The sequence below is a fragment of the Cyphellophora attinorum genome (assembly GCF_001299255.1).
Source record: "Cyphellophora attinorum strain CBS 131958 chromosome Unknown Contig2, whole genome shotgun sequence".
NCBI classification, from domain to species: Eukaryota; Fungi; Ascomycota; class Eurotiomycetes; order Chaetothyriales; family Cyphellophoraceae; genus Cyphellophora; species Cyphellophora attinorum.
The window spans coordinates 49,494-67,981 of NW_017253230.1; the positions used below are offsets into that span (position 1 = coordinate 49,494).

At 54.5% G+C, this 18,488-nt stretch overlaps 7 protein-coding genes across 7 annotated transcripts; 2 read left to right on the plus strand and 5 right to left on the minus strand.

The window, feature by feature from the left end:
- Positions 1–553: 553 nt before the first annotated feature.
- AB675_2298 (Phosphatidylinositol 4-phosphate 5-kinase its3) lies at positions 554–3,775 on the minus strand (the record flags this gene model as incomplete). The annotated part of the gene is made up of 2 exons (XM_018142257.1): positions 554–1,705; positions 1,757–3,775. 2 exons carry the CDS (start codon positions 3,773–3,775, stop codon positions 554–556), a joined length of 3,171 nt encoding a protein of 1,056 aa, XP_018004907.1.
- Positions 3,776–4,893: 1,118 nt separating this feature from the next.
- On the minus strand, positions 4,894–7,315 carry AB675_2299 (putative aspartic-type endopeptidase OPSB; the record flags this gene model as incomplete). Its single annotated transcript, XM_018142258.1, has 2 exons — positions 4,894–6,962; positions 7,006–7,315. 2 exons carry the CDS (start codon positions 7,313–7,315, stop codon positions 4,894–4,896), a joined length of 2,379 nt encoding a protein of 792 aa, XP_018005001.1.
- Positions 7,316–8,558: 1,243 nt separating this feature from the next.
- Positions 8,559–9,284, plus strand: AB675_2300 (uncharacterized protein; the record flags this gene model as incomplete). Its single annotated transcript, XM_018142261.1, has 1 exon — positions 8,559–9,284. The coding sequence occupies one exon, from the start codon at positions 8,559–8,561 to the stop codon at positions 9,282–9,284; it is 726 nt and encodes a 241-aa protein (XP_018004975.1).
- Positions 9,285–9,577: 293 nt separating this feature from the next.
- AB675_2301 (uncharacterized protein) lies at positions 9,578–10,690 on the plus strand (the record flags this gene model as incomplete). The annotated part of the gene is made up of 2 exons (XM_018142262.1): positions 9,578–9,721; positions 9,794–10,690. 2 exons carry the CDS (start codon positions 9,578–9,580, stop codon positions 10,688–10,690), a joined length of 1,041 nt encoding a protein of 346 aa, XP_018004871.1.
- A 570-nt stretch (positions 10,691–11,260) lies between these two features.
- Positions 11,261–11,710, minus strand: AB675_2302 (uncharacterized protein; the record flags this gene model as incomplete). The annotated part of the gene is made up of 2 exons (XM_018142263.1): positions 11,261–11,434; positions 11,501–11,710. The coding sequence occupies 2 exons, from the start codon at positions 11,708–11,710 to the stop codon at positions 11,261–11,263; spliced, it is 384 nt and encodes a 127-aa protein (XP_018005276.1).
- A 661-nt stretch (positions 11,711–12,371) lies between these two features.
- On the minus strand, positions 12,372–15,400 carry AB675_2303 (putative transcriptional regulatory protein; the record flags this gene model as incomplete). The annotated part of the gene is made up of 2 exons (XM_018142264.1): positions 12,372–12,833; positions 12,914–15,400. The coding sequence occupies 2 exons, from the start codon at positions 15,398–15,400 to the stop codon at positions 12,372–12,374; spliced, it is 2,949 nt and encodes a 982-aa protein (XP_018005175.1).
- Positions 15,401–16,399: 999 nt separating this feature from the next.
- AB675_2304 (uncharacterized protein) lies at positions 16,400–18,005 on the minus strand (the record flags this gene model as incomplete). Its single annotated transcript, XM_018142265.1, has 2 exons — positions 16,400–17,650; positions 17,697–18,005. 2 exons carry the CDS (start codon positions 18,003–18,005, stop codon positions 16,400–16,402), a joined length of 1,560 nt encoding a protein of 519 aa, XP_018004856.1.
- Between the last annotated feature and the right edge of the window lie 483 nt (positions 18,006–18,488).

Sequence of the window (18,488 nt, forward strand, 5' to 3'; positions counted from 1 at the left end):
AGCGCGTTCCAGTAGACATTTACCGATGCTGGCATCTCATATAATTCGATCGAGAAATGTATGGCCAAGTTCCTCTACTGTGAAATTGATATGTATGTGCTGCCTGCCCGAAAGACGACGATGCGTCCGTCCATGCCTCGAAGGTGGCAGGCCTTCTTCTCATCTCTGTGCCCAGTTTCCACGGCTTGTGTCCCAGTGAACGCCATGCCTCGCAAGACCAGGTCCGTCGAAAATGCAAAAGTCGGATTCAAGAGCTTCGAACAGAACAGAGAGTGGGCTGCTGGACACCACAGAATTAGGCAGTCACCATCCTCCTGCCGGGACATCCTCGTCCGTACGGCGGTCTCTCCACGCTACGCCATGTATTGTACTTCCCATCGTGTGCTGCACCATTGTCGCTGGCGTTGTTGCCGAGCCGTGTGCTCGAGCTTCTGCCACTACTCCGCCGCGGCGCGGCGTCCAGCCTTCTCTGCATCTGCGCAAGGAACTCCTCTAGCTGTCCCTCACCACGCCCTTGTTTTTCGACAGAGACATCCTCGTATTCGCAGTGTTGCTACCACCTGGCGTCAGGCCGCTTCTCGGGATCGCCGCCATCGCGCTCAAAGTATGCCTTGTCGTCCGAAACAACCCCTGGGATGCTGGCATCCAACGGCGAAAAGGGTGGTATGATATCCGAATTGATCCTTGGCGGTTTCGATCTTCTCTTCTGCACTGGCCCGCCGTCACTGCCACCGTTGCTTCCATCGTTACCGCCTTGATAGTCAGCCTTCTCGTCCACTTCTTCCTCGTTCTCATCGTCTGCAGCGCCGTTAACGCCTCCAGCGAAGCCAGGTACACCTTTGCCTTGCTGGGAAGGGCGATGCTCCCAGCTTGGGTCATAGCCCATGGGGTGTTCCGGCCCAGGCATCTGGACAGACACCTTCTCGTGGCCGAAGAGATCGGTCTCGGGATGGCCGTCGGAGTCGGTTCGGGAGACCATACGGATCCCGCCGTCGTTATCGGTGGTAGCCTTTTTGTAGTAGCTGTCTTGCGCAGCGTGCTGGGGTGATTTGCCGTTGACGTGATTCGGTTGTGTTGGTGCGGCCGCGGACGACGATGTTGCTGCAGCAAAGTCCTGCTGATCGACGTGGTTCGGCTGCTGACTGGGCGCACGACTTCGACTGTGGCTCCGACTTCGTGCACTTCCAGTCGCGCTACCATTCCGACTCCCGCCTTCACCAGTCTCTTCGCTCACCATAGGCAGCAGCGTATTACTCTTTGCATCTTCCGCCGTAAGGAGCGTGCGCTGTGGCTTCTCTTCTTCACTGCGCCTCCGACCCTCCTTGCCGGTCTCTTTCTCGACCTGCTTCTGCGCTTTCGCCATTGTATGCTCCACCGCCATCGGGCTTCCTGGTGGACTTCGGCCAGCGAGTTTCTCGTTTGTGCGGTCGACGTCCAGACTCGAGCTTGCATTGCCAGCACCAGCGGAGACCGGACCGGTGTTGATGCTGGTGCGCTGACTGACGGCAACACCGATGGGAGCGACTTCGCTGAGGGCACTATCCCCACGCTCTCGTCTTCGGTCGGCTTCTTCTTTGGTCATGGTGATGCCGGTGACGAAGTTGAGGAAGCGGTCGCCGTATTGCTGTGGTGGGACGGGTGAGATTTGCGAGCGGTTGGCGCTGAGGCCTTTCCAGAAGTGCTCGAGGCGTTTTACGAAGCCGTACTGCATGAGTGATTAGTAAATGTGTGACTTGAGGAGGAGGGGAAGACGTACATGAGTCAGACAGTCGATCACACCGAGGTAATAGACCAACTCGCCGGCATGTCCATCCTCGTGCGTCGCTCTGATACCGCCATCGTCCTTGTAGAAAACACGACCTTTCCGCACGTCGCCGCTCTCCATCTCATCTGGCATTTGTGTGCTGACCAGGCCGAAAGGCATTGGCCGCTCCTTCTTCAAGGTTAGCCGTAGCTCCTTCGTCCTTCGCAGATTCTCCAGTCGTGAAGGCGTCCGCATAAGCATGCTCGGCTGTTCTTCCTCGCCGCCGTCGCCACGCCGTCCGCCAGGCTGGAATACTCGCAGGTTTTGTTCGCGGAGATTCTCTTCATTGCCTTTGTTGAGGTCATGTATGCCGACGAGCAAGGAGTAGTCCATAAGATGGAGCTTCTGGAGGAGGGCAACATCTCGCTGAAGCTGTTCGATGAACAGCTGCTTTATTTGGTGATCGAATTCGAGATGGTAGTCCCGACGAAGCCAGTTCAGGTCTTTAAGAGTGGCCCGCGGATTCCCAGCCAGTTCCTCCTCCTTGAAGTCACGACCGACTGTGCTGCCTTTCAGATCAAAGGTCTGATGTATATCGCGATGCGGTGGGAAGAGGTTGTTCATGACCAGGAAATGGATCTTTCGCCCGTATGGAATCTTGACTCGATGGAGGCCGTAGATCTGGGACATGAGGGTATTTGGGTTGTCCTTGACGTGGTGATAGTATTCGCGCAGTATCCTTCGAAGCAGCTTGTGCTCGGCATGGTGGATGGTCTTGATGATGTACTTGTAGTCTCGACTAAAGTAGAAGAAGCTGCCGCTCTTCCCTGGACTTCCCAGCTCGGACAGGATGTATTTGCTGGTGAGACTCATCAAGTAATCGGCCGGATCCAGACCAAAATCGGCTCGCAAATGGCGGAAGACCCACGGACTGTAGTCCTTGAATTTGAAGTCGTACTTTGCGCTGGGTGTCAATTCGTTGCCGGTCACATCGAAGCTGAAGTTGTGTTTGGCGTCAAAGTCGGCCTCGACCAGTTCGCGGTCCATCTTCGCGTTTGTTCTCGAGACGGTGAAGCGAATGCCGGTGAGCATGTTGTAGGCGGTGACCCAGTTGACGTGGCCCTCTTCAACCTTCTTTCCCACGATCACCCTGTCATCATCGTCATCTCTTCTTCTAGCTCGCTTAGAGGCTCTTTGCTGCCGTACGACTTCTGTCCAATGTGCTGCCTCTTCATCTGGAGGGATCTCGTCAATGTGGGCATCGGAGTGAGCGCGTGTACTTCTTCGTATCAGGCTGAGGGAGGCGCGTCTATGTCGAGGCTGATGCGTGTCGTGGGTGGGTGAGAAGCGGCCGCTGGCATGGAGGACTTCTTCGGAAGGCCCGCCAGTGAATGAAAAGTCGCGAGAGGTTCTGCCAGTGCTTGATTTGGGCACTCCGAGAGCAGTATGTCGATGTGTCAGCTGCGGGAATTCATTTGAGTCCTTCTTTTTCGGAGGCAGCGCTGTGTTTGACAGCCGTTGCGGAGGGGCATGTCGGGTACTCGACGGCGATAGAGGCTCGGTACCAGCGGTATCGGCGGTGGTCGAGTCCTGGTGCTGTTCGGTTTTCAACATGGGAATATTGACCTTGAGATCGTTGGGCGAAGTCTGGGCGCGTGATCTGCTGGGCGAGGTCGCGCGATCTTCCGACACGTTCTCGACATTGGACAATTTCGAAGGTGCCTCGGCCAGCTGTGAGCGGTCTTCTCGCGTCACCAATGAGGGCGTGCTCCCTGTTCTTGAGCCGGTCCTTTTCAGTGAGCCGTTGGGCAGACCGTTGGTCAGCGACGAGTGGCTGGCGTTGAGGAGAGTTCGGTACTGGTCGATTCGATGGTCAGTCAGGCCCGTGTCGACGTCTGTGCCGTTGGTGTATGTGAAGACGCCGCTCGCAGTCAGCGCCTTATCGTGTGATTTCCGGGGATGACCATCGAAGGACGAGTGGGCACTGTTGGATAGAGCTGGTCTAAGGGAATCGGCAGCCACGGCGGGCATCTCTAGCGACGACCCGAGGCTGATTGCATGAGTTGTTATCGCTGGCGGTGGAGGATGTGCATGGTAGCAGCAACAGGAGACAACTCGGGCGAAGCGCGGCTTGCTGAGGTGAGGGCTCCGGGCGTGTAGCGATGTACAGAAGTATGCTCGATTTATTCTTTACGAGTGGAAGAATGAGACGTACACGTCGCGGGCGAAGTACGAGAGGTCGCTGAGAGTATGTTGCCGTATTGCTTGCTGGGTTGAAGTGAAGGCCAGGTCAGATCAAGTTGGCCGGCGCAGTCTGAACTTGTCCTCGCCTAAGCCCAATCACGCCAAGCCTCCAGTCGAGATGAGATTGCCTCTCCAACTAGAACACGGTACCTATAAACATTTATCAATCACTCTCTGCCTTTTCCCTCTCCTTGATCTGCTCTTGGTCGGGAAAAGAGAGTTCTTACGTTTGTACATCGAGCGACCGGCTTTCTTTCTTTGAATACGATGAACTGCTGCTCAAGGGTTTTTGATGCCCAAATCATGCTTCGTCAAAATGCAAATCAGGTACCGAACTTCGCCTGAGTGGATCAAGAAGACCGTCAAGACACGAATGACGTACGCGCTCATAACAGCAGAAGACTCAGGCTGGGATGACCAGCAGCATACTAGTATCTACAGTAGCGTTCGACGAGTAAAGGCAGATTGCGCTCATATCAAGCTTACTGCACGATCGACTTATCAACATGCATGCAATGATATGTACTACATCACCGCATCCCGAGTCAGTGGAGTGACTCTTTCGCTTTGCTCCGGAGGTCACTCAATGGAAAAGGTGTAAGTACCTAGATGCCATACCCTCGACATCTTCCTTCCTCTTCCTTCACAACGACAGGTCGCCGATATCTCATTGCCATGCCTGGTCAGCATCGACTGCTATCAGGCGGGGCGAGCTTCGATGATCTCGACAGATACTGTATGAAGGATAGCATCATACAATCGCCCTACAGCCAGATATCGCATTAGTATCTATCCACATTGCAACGCTGCAACAAATCTAACACACCAATCCATCCAAACTCTTCTTTAAATTCCCATCTCATCTCAAGCCGAACTGAAATCCTCCACATCATCTAACTCTACTCCTACAGCACCATCGCCAACACCGTCCCAACCACGACCACACCCACGCTCATCCCAAACCTCGCAGCACCGCCAGTATACGGCTTCACCGGCGCCGGCATGGGCGTAGCCGACGCCGGAGCGACCGGCATATTGCTCCACGCCGCGGAAGATGACACCGACGACGTAGACGAGGCATCGACATCGGTATCAGCCCAGGACGAAGCTGCGACGGCGGTAGGCTTCTCGGGCACCACTGTCATCGTAGTGGGCACGACAGCGTCAGCCCATGTCGAAGTGGAAGAAGCATCGACGTTGTTATCCAACCACGACTGAGACATCGCCATACTGGACGAACTCTTGGCTGGAATGGCTCCCGTCCAGTACGAGGTAGCCTTCACTGGAGTAGTGGTGGCTGGAATGGCTCCTGTCCAGTACGAAGTAGCCTTCGCTGGAGTCGTGGTCACGCTGGAGGAGGCTGGCATCGTGTATCCATCCCACGCGGACCATGTTACAGCTGAGGAGGAAGTCGAGCTGGATGTAGCAACACTAACGGTCTTGGACTTGTGGTGGTGAGACTTGGTCGATGATGAAGTGCCAGAAACGGAGGCGCTGCTCCAGTCGGGCCAGACCATCGCGTCCGAGGTCGTGGTGGAGGTAGTGGTCCCCTTGACCGGCTTAGTGGTCGAGGATGTGGTACTAGCCGTGGTAGTGTAATCCGCCCAGGTGTACCCAGAGCTCGTCGACATCATGCTGGTTGAGCTGGATGTAGCTGGGCTCACAGTCTTGGACGTCGTGGAACTAGACTTGGTCTTTCCATCCCAGTCCGACCAGCTTGATGAAGTCCCAGAGACAGAGGCACTAGTCGTGGACCAGGTCGAAGTTGTGGCAGTGCTGGTGGATGCAGATGACATTGCAGTTGTGGTGGTTGAAGCAGAGGACTTTCCGGTCGTGGAGGCCGACACGCTTGACGACTTGCTAGTGGTAGTCGATGCTGCGGTAGTGCTGCCTGTGGATGTAGACCGGCTGCTGGTGCTGGTAGTAGTGCTCGAGGAAGATCCGGTCGTGGTAGTTGTGGCGGCTGAAGAGCTAGTTGTGGTCGTACTCGAGGTCATTGTAGAAGTCGCACTTGTTGTGGTCGTGGTCGTGGTCGTGGTCGTGGTTGAGCTTGACGAGCAAGCAGGTCCAGCCACTGAAGGAACAGCATTAGGTCCGCTTCCAACAGTGATGACATTCGATGAGGTAGGGTTGAAGATGGCAGGAGCCATGTGAATCTCATTGTTGCCAATGTCATAGACCACATAGGCAGCACTCAGGAAAGAGCTACCAAGAATAAACTCAGCGCCAGCTGGTTGTGTGCTAACGAAGAAATCGCAAGTCTGCTGGTCATTGTTCTGGGGTGCTGCCACGATCTGGTCCAGGGGCACTGGAATGACCAGTCCTCCACCGAAGCCGAAGCTCATTGTGAGTCCAGAGTTGCCGAGCGAGCAGGCGACCTGGGGGAAACCGTTACCTTGCGCGGGCGAGGCGTTGTAGAGGGCCAGAATCTCGTTGTACGCAGTCTGAGATACAGAGATACTGTTGGTGCCGCTGTCGAGAAGGGCGAGCGTATTGCTGCCAATATCAATATTCTGTGAGTTGCCATTCGGTCCTTGAGCGACAATGGAACCCAGTGCAACAGTGAACTCCGTGTATCCACCGTTGGTCTGCTGGATTGGGAGGGTCGTCAAGCTGCCGCAATACTTCTGGTTATCAATTCCACCGTAGAGCATTGAGCCGGGATTACTGCTGCGGAGCGAGTTGAGCCAAAGACTAAAAACGGGCGAGTTTATGTAACCGTCTGCTGTGAGTCGGAGGGGGAGGTTGTTGTATTGTGGATTGACGCCCTCATTAGACGCATAGCCTGTACCAAAGACGGAATTGCCTAGGGTGTTGGATACTGTTTGGTCGACGAATTCAAAGGCGTTGATGACTGCGCCTTCGAAGTTGAGGGTGTCGGTGGCCAAGAAGCCTGAGCCGCCCGAGCCATCGCCGTAGGAGCTAGAGTAAGGGATAGTGAGGTTGACGTAGGTAGAAGAAGCGGTATCGGTATCTGTGGTGTGTCAGCTGGTCCATCTATTGCCTGGAATACTTACAAGTCGACGAGTCACACACTGCTTGGGAGAAGGTGCATTTAGCAAGCGCGAGACGCGGGGGGTACACAACAAGATTGCTGCTGCCGGTATCGAGCTGAGAGTAGATAGTTTGAGGAGGAGTTCCGAGGGTGACCTCAACGTAGTAGATGGAGCTAGAGACAGTGAAAGGCGCATCGACTGTCTTGCCATTCACTGCTTTGTCCGCCTGGAAAACATCGAGATGTACAGTCTTCGAGTCTCGCTTCTTGGGCAGAGCATCAACAAGTGAGGCTAAAGCCAAGCTTTTGAGTAGTAAAAGAGTGGACGGCATGGTGGCTGCCAGGTGAAAGAGTGTGGGTGAGAATTAAGGAGCGTAGTTGCTTGACATCTCGGAAGATGTGCTCTTGGGAAGCGAGTGACTTATACCTGTACCATAGTGTGGCATGTACGACTCGACTCGACGACAACTCCAATCTGATAGTCAGCCTCGTCGAAGTAAACGTTGAAGCCACAGCGGGTTTGCCATTTTGGGCTGAGTTTAAACTCGTGCTTGTTCTGGATAAGGATTGCGCTCTCCATGGGCAATTTGAGCTTGGCGCTGGATTTGCTATCCCCTATCCGAAAGTGGATCATTGAATGTGGCCAGAATCAGAACGTGCACCCAAATTCAGCGGGCACAGAACTCAAGAGCCTAACGGCGTCGCCGGACTGCATAATACAATCTCATTGCGGAGGCGTGGTGAGCTGTGGTGTACTGTACGCAAGGCTTCACACGCGGGACCATGAGGCGAGACCTGCAAAGTTGCTATCGGGGAAGGGCACGGCGGACCAGAAGATCCTGCCGTAATCGCGGACCAAGCATCTGAGTAGCCGGGTAGGTGGCTGCGGTCCGAGCGATGACAGGACCGTTCACTGTAATGTCATGGCCGGATTCTAGGGGCGCTGTGTCTCTGGAGCGGCGTGCGTAGAACAGTGCCTCAGGAGAGATCGTGAGCAATGGGAATTGTCCACGTGGGATACCTCTGTGGGTGGGAAACTGCATCGAACGCGATCTATAGCTTCGAGCTCCAGGAGTCCAACATGGTAATTTCCACCTACCCGATGGCTGTAGCTGAGCGCCTCTAACGGTCTCATACACACGCGTCGTGGTGGCGATCGAGCAAGCAATATCGGAAAGCAGCCGATTTGCACTTACGTTACGGCGGAGCACAATGACCACCTGGCAGAAAAAACTGGAACGCCTTGAATTTCGGATTTTCAAAGTCGCGTCAAAGAACGTTATTCAGATAGCCGAACACATCGACACTCGGCAACGAACACCACCCTGTGAATCGCAAAAATCCAAACTTCTGGGTGTGCACGGCCTGGGGCTCATGTGTCGCGTGCTTCACGCAAGAACAACGACAAGGTAAGTTTAGACCATGTCCACGAGTACGCCTTCGAACAGCTCGACGCTCGCGCCCTGTCATCACATCAAAAGGTAAGGAAAAGTTTCTCCGTTCTGGTCTTTCTTACTACAAGATTCCATCGTCTGCCAGCCTTGGTGGGTTCTTCCATCTTTGCCCTCCCGGGAAATGACCACCAGCAGTAAAGCCCGCGCACTCGTCGACGGCGCTATTATCGACCCCTCAGTCTTCACTCTCCGTCCTGACTACCGCGCTGTCCTCATCTCCGCAACCGGAATCGTGCCAAGTCCCAGCGACAGCGCAAGCGAGCAGCTCCTGACTGAAGCCGAGACGTTCGCTCGTTCAAATGGAACTCCTCTAACCCAGCGCCCTCATATCGCAACATGGCGAGAAGCGTACAAAGCTTTCGGCGCCAAACCAGCCAAGTACCGCAACAGTCTCGAAGCACTCAGTCGGCGCATAGGTCCCGGAACCGGTCTGCCAAGGATCAACAAGCTTACGGATATCTACAACGCGGTCTCGGTCAGATACCAGATTCCGCTTGGTGGGGAGGACGCTGCGAAATATGTCGGATTGCCCAGGCTGATCCGAGCCACTGGCAAGGAGACCTTCCATGTCAAGAGCGGCGAGTCTATCATCGTCGAGCATCCAGAGGCCGGCGAAGTTTGTTGGGTAGACGACGAGGGCGTTACATGCCGACGATGGAATTGGAGGCAAGACCCCAGAACCGCCTTGACGGACCAAACGACCGAGGCGTTCTTCATATGCGATGCTCTATCCGCCATGAGCGACAGCGACTTAGCAGCAGCCGTGGATGAGTTAATGAAGCACCTCAAAGGGCTCGGGCCAGATGTTGTCATCCATCAACGAACGTTGAGGGCACCTTTGGCGTAGCTGTACTGAGGGCATGCAGCTTCTTTTATCGTACATCATACTATCATGAATCCTTTGTTGACCGCTCAGTAACTATTATGATCCTAATTCCCGTGTCTTGCGCGCGTGATAAATCATCCGAATGTGATCAGAGAGATCTTTTGCAAGCCCAGACACAATGCTCCTAAAGCCTAGTTCCGCGAATTTCGTATTTCTCGCATTCAATCCATATTCCTCGCCGCAAATTCACGCCGCGATCCTACAATATTTCCAAGACCCACTCAACGCTTCGACATTGTCGAAAGGCTGCACCTATGAAGCTCAACATCGGCGGAATATCTAGACACTCGCTCGTGATCAATGGCCATTCGAGACCCAGATTCCTCTGCGTCGAGTTTTACGCCCTGCTCATGACTCTCAAACTCGACATGACATTTCCGCCCTCTGAGACCGGCCCGGTATGTTGATCTACAGGCAAGGCAATCACGAATCGGGACCTCAACCTTTTTGAACCTGCTATATACGCGTAGGAAGCGGCAGACACTGTGGATCGATCCATCTTCAAGGAACGACGACAGTTTGAACGAAATATGTACCTCCGCGCCGTCCACGCAGAAACCCACCTCCCAACCCTCCTCTCACTAATCCACTCCAACCCACTCGGCCTCCTAACCACCGCCATCCCCCCCACGCCAGACTACCCACTAATTCAACACACCTACATCCCATGGGTCCTCGACCCACCCACAAACCTCACCTCTCTGGAATCAATCGACACAACACCCAAAGGACCCCTCAAACAACCCATCCTCGGCCTCCAAGGTTGCCGACTTCGTGGGCACATGGCTCGCGCGAACCCACACGCAAAACAACTCATCGCCGCCACATCTAGCACCTCGGGAACCGAATGCCTGCCGACTGAAGTGACGGTAAACTTCCGTGCTCCTCAACAGCACTACATCACGCCGCAGTGGTATACGCAAACGAAGCAGGAGACGGGGAAGGTCGTGCCGACGTGGAATTACGTCGCTGTGGAAGTCAGGGGGAGGATGAGGGTGTATCATGATAAGAGTGAGCGGACGAGTGAGTACTTGCAGACGCAGGTGGAGGATTTGACGCGGGAGAGTGAAGGGCAGCTGGGGTATGAGACGACGCCAGGTGGCGAGCATGCAGACAAGGACGCCGACGTCAGCAGAAACGCAAAGAGTCCAGCGTGGCAGGTCGACGACGCGCCCAAGCCGTACATCGAGGTTATGAAGCGGGCGATTATTGGCATCGAGATCGAGGTCGAGAGCATTGTGGGTAAGTGGAAGATGAGCCAGGAGCTGGCGGCTGGGGACCGGGAAGGAGTGAAGAGGGGTCTGACGGGGAGAGATGAGCTGGGAAGTACGGCGGTGGCGGAGATTGTGGAGGCGAGGAGTTCGTGAGTGGTGGATTTGCTTCGAAGTGTTTGAAATTGCTGATTCGATTCTGGGCAGTATTGTATTTGATAGATTCATCTGGACTGGTACGACCCTCAATGGAGACACGAGGCTGCTTATGTTGCTGACGCTAATTCAAAGGTATGCGTGCTCTTCCCTGCGGACAGTCTTGATGTGTAGGATCCCCGATGGATCAATGCACTTTCTGTCCTCCATTATGTTCAAGACATCCTGCCTTGATGTGGCTTCGAAGACTATCATTTGGCTCAAAGGAGCTGTGACGACGTCGGCCGAAGCTCATGAACGTAGTCGATTTCCGGTCCCTCATGCAGTGATAACAATGATGGTAATTGTATCCCGTTGTCGTAGTGGGAATCCGACCGCACCTTCGAAGGCTTCCTATTACGAACAGGCACCAGAGCTTTCGCGATATCAATGTCTCGATCACATCCCTGCCATGGGGCTTACTGGAGCCCAGAATCAGCTGCGAAGGAACCAAGGGATCGCTCGATACTTACTTTCGTGAACACGAAGCTCAAGCCGACCGTATGCCGATCCGTCATCGACCACGATCCTTCAATTGGTTTTGGAGCCGCCGGTACACCGTGCGTTGTTGGCATCAAAGACAACCGGATGTTTGCTCAGTTTGTTGTACTGGAGGAGCGCTTCTAGCATTTCGTCCAAGCCATTTTGAGGCCCGCGTGGATGTTCGCTGAGGAATTTGATGATGGAAGCTGCTACTTCGGAGACCTTGTCGTCGGAGCAGTCTGAAATCAGCTGTTAGTGTATGAGTGTCGTACAGATCACGGAACCTACGTTGGCATCGCTCACTTCCTGACAGCCGTCCAACCTGTCCTCTGCTATTGATGCTGTTGTATTGATGCTGTTGGCTGGCCGAAAGCGTCGGTACATAGCAGCAGCACGATCGATCACAATGATGAACAAGAACCAAACGAAAATGTCCTGTCTGAGGTCGCCATTCGGGTCAGAGTACCAAGGTGTCGGCGTGGTCTGGTTGGAACCCATCGTGCAAATGCGTTTGGGGATACACTCGCTTGGGGCGAGTGTGTGAAATCGTAGCTGAGTGAACGAAGCGTCACGAGGGATGCCTCGTGTAGGAATGTAGTGATGTTCGATGATGTGGGATGAGATAGAAGAGAGCGTTGCTCCGAAAAGAAGAAGTGAATCAACGAAGGCGCACCTGCCTGCAACAAACCAGAAAATTTCGCCACCAACTTCCACGTCTTGCGAAGGAAAGCACGATCCAACACGCGTTCTGACGCGTCACGACATCATTCTCGCGGAAGCAGCGCTGATCGCGCAGAGAGGCAACCGCACAGTAGTAGAGCGAGGATATGGGAAGAAAAGAGTCAGTTCTATGATCAGTACTCATACATACCATACACGTGCCCTCATCGCAGTATTTCTCCTACCCGTCTCAGCATCGCGAAGCAGCCGACCGCGCTCATTTTGAGCAAGCCAACAGTCCCCTCTCTGTCGTTCCTTTCGTCGCCCGCCTGTCTGCGTCGCTCAAGTGACGTTCCAAAGGCTCAGAAGTCGAACCGTCAGGGCTTATTCCATCTCGGTCGTGCTTTCGCTATCTCGCCCTCTTTTCGGACGTCGTGATTGTGAAGGGCCTTCGCCTTCGGCTTGTCCTGTCATTCTGTGTTCATGGAGTGCAGCTCGATCATTTCCACTTCCACCCCGTATACCCACCCGGCACCGGACTCTGCACACCCATAAACACCTCACCCGCACTCTGCCCACCATCTCCGCCACTATTCGTATCCGTCTCACTCAACACCGGCCCCATACTATCCGTCCCCACGCCCGTGCTCGAACTCCGACTAATACCATTATAGTCCATCGTACCAGTGTCAAAACTGAAATTCATCGGTCCGCCACCGCCGTTGCCGAGGGCGGGATTGCTGATATTCTGGCCATAGAAGTTCGTCGTGCCGGAGGTGGAGGAGTTGGTGGGCATGCCGAAGCTCGAGGAGTCTTGATTATTCGACGAGGAGTCGGGTGAGGAGGTCGTGGTTTGACCGAAGATGTTGTTCGATGGGGAATTTGGGTTCTGGATTGACCATGGGTTGGCGGCGGGGTCCATGTTCACGTTGGACATTTGGAAGGCTTGGTCGAATGCTTCCTGTTGAACTTGTTAGAGTGACTCACGAACAGGGGAGTGGGTTTGCTGGGAGTGGGCTGATCAGTGGCGCTGTCACTTACCCAGTCAACATTCATGTTACTGCCATCCCCGCCTTGAGCCCATGCGCCGTCAAAGATATTGTTTGGAAAGGGTGAGTTGCCGCTCGTGGGCATGAACGATCCGCCGAAGCCTGGTGTGTCGGGATTGGAAGGGAAGATGTTCGACATGTTCTTCGCATCGCCCGGCCAGAACTGGTTGGCATTCTGGAGTATGGGCTGCTGTTGTGCTTGTGCCTGCTGCTGCTGTTGTTGTTGTTGTAACATACCCAACCCCATCGCAGCGGAGCGCTCGTCGTCATTGCTATTTGCTTGCTGCTGATACGGCGAAGGTTGCATGTTCGACGATTGCTGCGGCGGCGCCGGCTGGCTTTGTGATGGGAGTCGTAATTGTTGGAGCAGCACACCCAGAAGCTCACTCGCCTTGTACGCCTCCATGCTGTAGTCTCGACTCGCAACCCAGACCTTCTGACTGCCTTCCAGCGCCCGCAATAGATCGTCCTTCGTGCAAGTCATCCCTGCACAGTACGGGGCCTCTGCCGGTGATGGAGCAGATGCATTGCTCCCCTGGCTGATCGAGCCGCTGCCACTAACGGTAGTGCTTGGTGTGCTGACATCGTTGCCGTTTGCTTCTGGACGCGCATCTCTTTGATTGTACAGATCCATGACCACCACACTGGCCGCGAGCAGGAAGTCGTGCGTTGTCAAGCTGTTCACATGACTTCGTACACTTCTCAGCCTTCCACGTTCTTGTGATGCTTGATGTTGAGTCATCTGGAAGCTCAGTAGTTGCAGAGCACTGTCCAGACACGTTCTTCTCGAGTACATATATCTGTTGTTCCCACGAGCTTGCCGAATATACCGCCGATGTAGCACGACTTGGGATTTGTGGTAGATCGTAGCCAAGCTGAATCGAGCCATGATCAAGGAGATCGGAGCAAGTGACATCTCGCGCATAGGCTTGAGTTTGAGGTAGTCAGGAATGGCATCGTAGATATCTCGCAGGCCTTTGTCGATCTTGAGGACTTCGTCGTAGCCGCGGCGATGCACTGATGTGGTCTCCTCCAATACACGGCCGAAGCCGTAGGCGAGTCGACCCTTGGCAACCATGTAAGATATTGGTGTGGCTTCATTATTCGGCCGTGATATTGGCAGAGTTTTCGACTCTTCTTCAAACTCGTCATCGAACAGATTGCTCGGTAGCTCTGTATCCGAATCGCCTATTCGAATCATAGATGGGAGGGCGACCTGGAACGAAAACAGGAGATCCGCACTCCGCACAAATGTCCATATCCTCCGCCGCATCTCGCCCTGAAATGGTGTGAGATTTGGGAAATGCTTCGGATCCCGGTGATATCCCATCCTCATTGCCAAACGAGCAATCATGCCCACCAGGACCCACACACTGGCCTCGGCGTCTCGATTCGACGTGTACTCGGCGTGTAGATGGAAGATCAGCGTCTCGATAATGTGGTTGTGCGGCTTAGTGTAATCGGCTGTGATCAAGCAATGCGCCATCTGAGTTCTGTAGTTGGCAGCCAGATCCTGACATTTGCCTCGAAATTCGGGTGGTTCGTCGCCTTCTCGTCCGTACGAAAGCATTGCTAATCGCATCATGGCGAAGAGCATGGCAACCCAGACGATCGACGTCCTACTCGAATCCGCCCAGTGTGCGTTGTACTGCCGCTGGAAAGTCGGCCCGTGCAGGATATGGGTAGCCGGATCGAAAGTGTTGAAATATCGTCCGATTAGGATGTCGGACATATATCTGCTTGGTATTTGCGCGAGAATCTCGTTGCGACTGGGTGGAATGGTGGCACCAAACAACAACGCCGGACCTGAGCCAACATCTGTGCCCATCTCACGTCTGCTCTGGGCGACCTTCTCCATCTGTGCTTCGTACTCTGTCCGGTGCGCAACGAAGTAGTTCTTGACCTCGCCGATCTCATTTAGCAGAGCAGCCCAATGTGCTTCGCCGACATAGAATGTCTTCTTGTTGTCCTGATCAACCTTCAGTATGCCGAATGACTTGGTCACATTTTCCGTCTCGCTCTCGTTATCATCGTCGTCGTCATCGTGCATGTCGTCATTGCCATCCAGCTCGTTGTCCAGATCGGGACCAAGACTCCCACTGGGCATGCCACTGCTGCCTCCCGCGCTCAACGCTTCACCTGCCGCTGCCGGACCGGGCGCAGAGCTGCCATTTGTCATCAGACTTAGCACCAGTCCTTCTAGGCGGTCGATCCTGTTCTGCATATCATCTGGTGTCTGCTCACCGACATTCTTGTTGTCATTGTTCTTAGTGCCTTTCCGCTTCGTCGAAGGCGCAGCGTATGTACATGATCCGGCGTCCCCTCGCTTCGTGCAGTTGTCACATGGCGACAGGCGATTGCATTTGAGCTTTCTGTTCCGACATGGTGCGCATGAGAGGGGCACTCGATTCCGTTTGCGGACGACGCGGAAGTCTGGAGAGTTGTCTGAGGCCGTCGCTGACGGTGGTGTTGGTGTCATGGTGACGGTGGATCGTGGTTGCCGCCGGAGGTACAGGTTGTGTGTACCACGGGCAGCTGCGTCGGGAGTTGTGGGACAGGCAGCGGCTGAAGGTCGATGTGCTACTGGTCGTGCTCCTAGGTGTTAAGTCCAGTCAGGTCTCTTAGGCCTGTGCTCGTTGGTTGCGCTTCAAGGCGATTGCTGCTCAGACGACAGGAAGCAAGCAACGTCAAAGAATCTTTGCAGCCTGAGGCAGCAGCACAATTGCGCCACTATGCAGGCTTGGTTGCAAGGGTCCGAGTAGACGAAGTCGAGACGACACGGACTTGGATGCCTTAAATCCGAGTTTCTTGTAGGATTGCCGCCCTGAGAGATATACTTTCTTCAGCTGGCTGCCAGTCCTGAGATGGAAGGGTAGTGTGCCAGTCTGCTCAGAGGCAACTACAGTACAGAAGAACAATGTCGCAGCTTGCGTGGGCCTGACCGGAAGATATAGCGACAGCAGACTACTGCACGTACAAGATGTAAATTCTGCCATGACGCCGTGCCGCGGGCGAGATGGGTATGCTCTTTGCTTACATATTAGTCTATCGACAGCCTGAACCCTGCTAAAAAGCTGTCTCCATCCAATTGAATCGGGGCGCATCCGAGCCCTGCTCTGCGGCTTGCTCGGTACCGACGCCAACAAGGCCTCCCCTAAGTGTCTGCCCTATCATAATAGGCGACAATCGATCAGAGAGGCTGAGGCGTGCATGACCGAGAGTCTGGAGTGACTCACGATCTGTGAGCCTGTACAATAAATTGCCTCAACCCTTGTCCTCCCTAAGAAACCTGTGTCGTTGATCCTGTAGTGACAGACTCGTCTGTGTTGATTGCAGACCCGGCTCCTCACTGGCAGTGCTTCTTTTGGGTATCCTTGCACTTTCCCAAGACGGCTTTCCACACCGCACATAGCCCTTACCAACTGCGGCCCGCCGTTCATAGCGTGACTGAGTGAAAGAGGTTGGACGGAGGATTTAATCAGAAGTCCCAGAAACCCTTCCCACTACCACCGCCGCCACGGCTTCTAACAGGACGAGACTCGGGTTCATCGACGGCATCAGCGCCCCAATGTGACTCGAGACCTTTCTTCATGGGCTTCGCTCGCTGCTGGCTAGCGTTCTTCGGCGATGGTGTATCGTCATTGACCTCCCACGAGCTGCCGAATGTCTTATTGCGACCAGCCTGATTTGTGATGACGCCCAATGGCTGCTGCTCCTCGACGTCATGTACAGCATCGCGGTAGATACCCATAGCAGCGTCAGTACGACCAATGATGCGGCGAGCAGCTGGAGTAGGCTCATCGTTGAATGCAAAGTGCTGCTGAGCGTCCTTGCGCGGCTTCGGGACGGCCTGGCGACTGACCGGTGTGCCATCATCCTTCATCTCAAAGTGTGCGTCATTCTCGCGACGGCCTACGGGCTTTGTGGTTTTGCTTGGAGAATTGGCACCACCTTCATCATTCCAGTCGAAGTTGACCTTGTCTTGCTCACGGACTTTGAGAGGCACCTTGGCTGGTGTGACGAAGTCGATGAAGTCCCATTGTGAGCCATGCTTATCTGTCTTTGCGCGCATAGGGACCGCCGTCTTCTCTCGATTCTGACTGCTCTTGTGCTGGAGCGGATCGTTCTCGTCTCCATCGCCAATGTCAAAGTGATCATAGCGAGCGGGATTGGTGCGGTAAATCTTGGTCTCCTTCTCGTCATCGTTGTCGAAGACGCGGACGTTGCCGAACTTCTGTGCGCCTGCGCCTTTGGGGGCGACCGCATCGAAGGGAACCGATTTCTTTGGAGAACCACGTGGAGTTGGCTCGAAATCTTCATGGCCTGCGGCGAAGATGTCGCTCATCTCGCGTGGAGGAGGACGAGCAGATGCTCGCGGAGCAACGACGTGAGGAGGAGTGTTATCATTGCGTGGGTCGTCTGGACGATTCGGACTGAAGAGGTCGAGACTCGCGTGAGGATCTTTGATGTATTTCTTGGTGGGCGACGAGGGACGATCGGTGAAGCCATTGTCCATCGTTCGATAGCGAGCCGCTTCGGCCTGGGCTGGTGCAGGAGGCGCCGCAGAGAAGCTCGTAGCAATGAGTCTGATCTGATCTTTGCCATCGTAGACGGGCCAGTTCTTGCCTCTCGAGCCAATGACCTCGGTCTGACGGAGAAGGGTGGCTTGGTCCCACGAGATGCGAATCTGCTTAATCTTGCCAGCGGCGTCGAAGTGAACGATGTGGGTCTATGATTGTTAGCGGCGCCTGTCTGGTCAATCTCGGTACACATACCATGGGCAAGATGGCGATCATGCCGTCGATGAAACTGTCGATGCCAGGCAGATACGCGCCACCGCCCACCATGAACTCCAGCGTCGTCTCGGTTTCGATGGCAATAGCATTGGGACCCTCGACAGCACTGATGGTTTTGCCGGTCTTGGTCTTGACGACATTTTTGTTCTGGCTCTCGAGATGTCGGATAACAGGGCCCTGCTCATTGAACGACTTCAGGGTAGGGATGTAGTGGAGAGACACATCGTCTGTCAGGTTCAGCGGGTTTGGTGATGCGAGGAATCGCTGGTATGCCTCGGTGAGCGGCATTGCTGCTGGCTATGTCGACGTCGAGAATGATGCAACACAGTCGAGTAGTCGTACGGAGAATATTGTACTAGCTCAGCGCCAGCGGATGGAGAAATGTAAACAAACCCCGCGCGTACAGCAGACGCGCTGATCGCACTTGAAGTCGTTGCTGGGTGGGCAGATCTAATTGAGGGCCGCACGAGTTGCTTTCACGCTGAAGTCGCGGCGGAAAGACGCGTCGAAAGATGATGAAAAGGTCTTGCTCGAGGAGAAGGCAGCGATGATGTTGTGGTCCTCGTCTCGCTCCCTGAAGATCCGCACAGATTGGGTATAGTCCCAGGGCAACCCCGGCACTTTTCAATGGCTACGGTGTGCGGTACGGCATTTGGACGACATGGTCTTACAGGTCTAGTGAAAGCATGAGCCATAACTTCTTGATGATGGCCATTCATTTCGTTAAGAGCACCCGCGTCCAATGCTGTATCTGTCCCGTCCCTGACGCCT